Genomic DNA, 843 nt, shown 5'->3' with positions numbered 1-843 from the left:
AGCTGGTTAACAGCCCCAATCAGGGAACTCATACACTGGCTGACCTCAGTGGGCAGGGTCCATATGATGGTCAGTTGGGCCAGTTGCCTTCTCAGGAGCTGGGGGAAATAAAGTTGAAGGGCAGTGAGGGGAGCGGGAGAGACTGGATTGCGAGACTCGCTAGGCACCTTTCTGCACTGTAGGGTTCTATGGTTCTGTACAGAGAGCCGTCATTGACTCGGCTAGGCCGAATGGCCTCTGTCTGCGCATTGACGGCACTCGGGCTCAGGTTATGGAGTTTCGGAGTCCCCGGGGTGATTGTCCAGCGTGTTCTAACCGGCCGCTGTCCTCCTGTCTTTGCAGTGCTGAGCATCCGAGGGGCCCAGGAAGAGGAGCCCGCGGACCCGCAGCTGGTACGGCTGGACAACATGCTACTGGCAGAGGGGGTCGCGGGGCCTGAGAAAGGAGGGGGCTCAGCCTCCGCAGCCGCTGCCGCAGCAGCTGCCGCCGCCGCTGCCGTCTCCGGGGGAGGGGGTACCGACACCTCGGCGGAGCACTCGGACTACCGGGCCAAGCTCACCCAGATCCGACAGATCTACCACACCGAGCTGGAGAAGTACGAGCAGGTAAACGCACCCAGCATTCCCGGCACTGCCCCGTACTCACACCGGCTTCACCCACACCCTCACATCACTACCCCCACACCCACACCCCACACCCACACACACACCCTCACACCCTCACATCACTACCCCCACACCCCTACCCCCCACACCCACACCCCACACCCACACACACACCCACACCCACCCACACACACACCCCACACCCACACCCACACCCCACACACCCACACACACACCA

General features: G+C 62.5%; 1 protein-coding gene across 1 annotated transcript; it reads left to right on the top strand.

The window, feature by feature from the left end:
- Nucleotides 1-230: 230 nt before the first annotated feature.
- On the top strand, nt 231-668 carry LOC122546919 (pre-B-cell leukemia transcription factor 1-like; the record flags this gene model as incomplete). Its single annotated transcript, XM_043685529.1, has 1 exon — nt 231-668. A coding segment is annotated over exon 1 (438 nt), but the record flags the coding sequence as incomplete, so codon positions are not given.
- Nucleotides 669-843: the final 175 nt, after the last annotated feature.

This window comes from Chiloscyllium plagiosum, unplaced genomic scaffold, assembly GCF_004010195.1.
Source record: "Chiloscyllium plagiosum isolate BGI_BamShark_2017 unplaced genomic scaffold, ASM401019v2 scaf_12593, whole genome shotgun sequence".
NCBI lineage: Eukaryota > Metazoa > Chordata > Chondrichthyes > Orectolobiformes > Hemiscylliidae > Chiloscyllium > Chiloscyllium plagiosum.
Note: the sequence above shows the minus strand (reverse complement) of the source record. Positions and strands in the feature narration are given on the sequence as shown.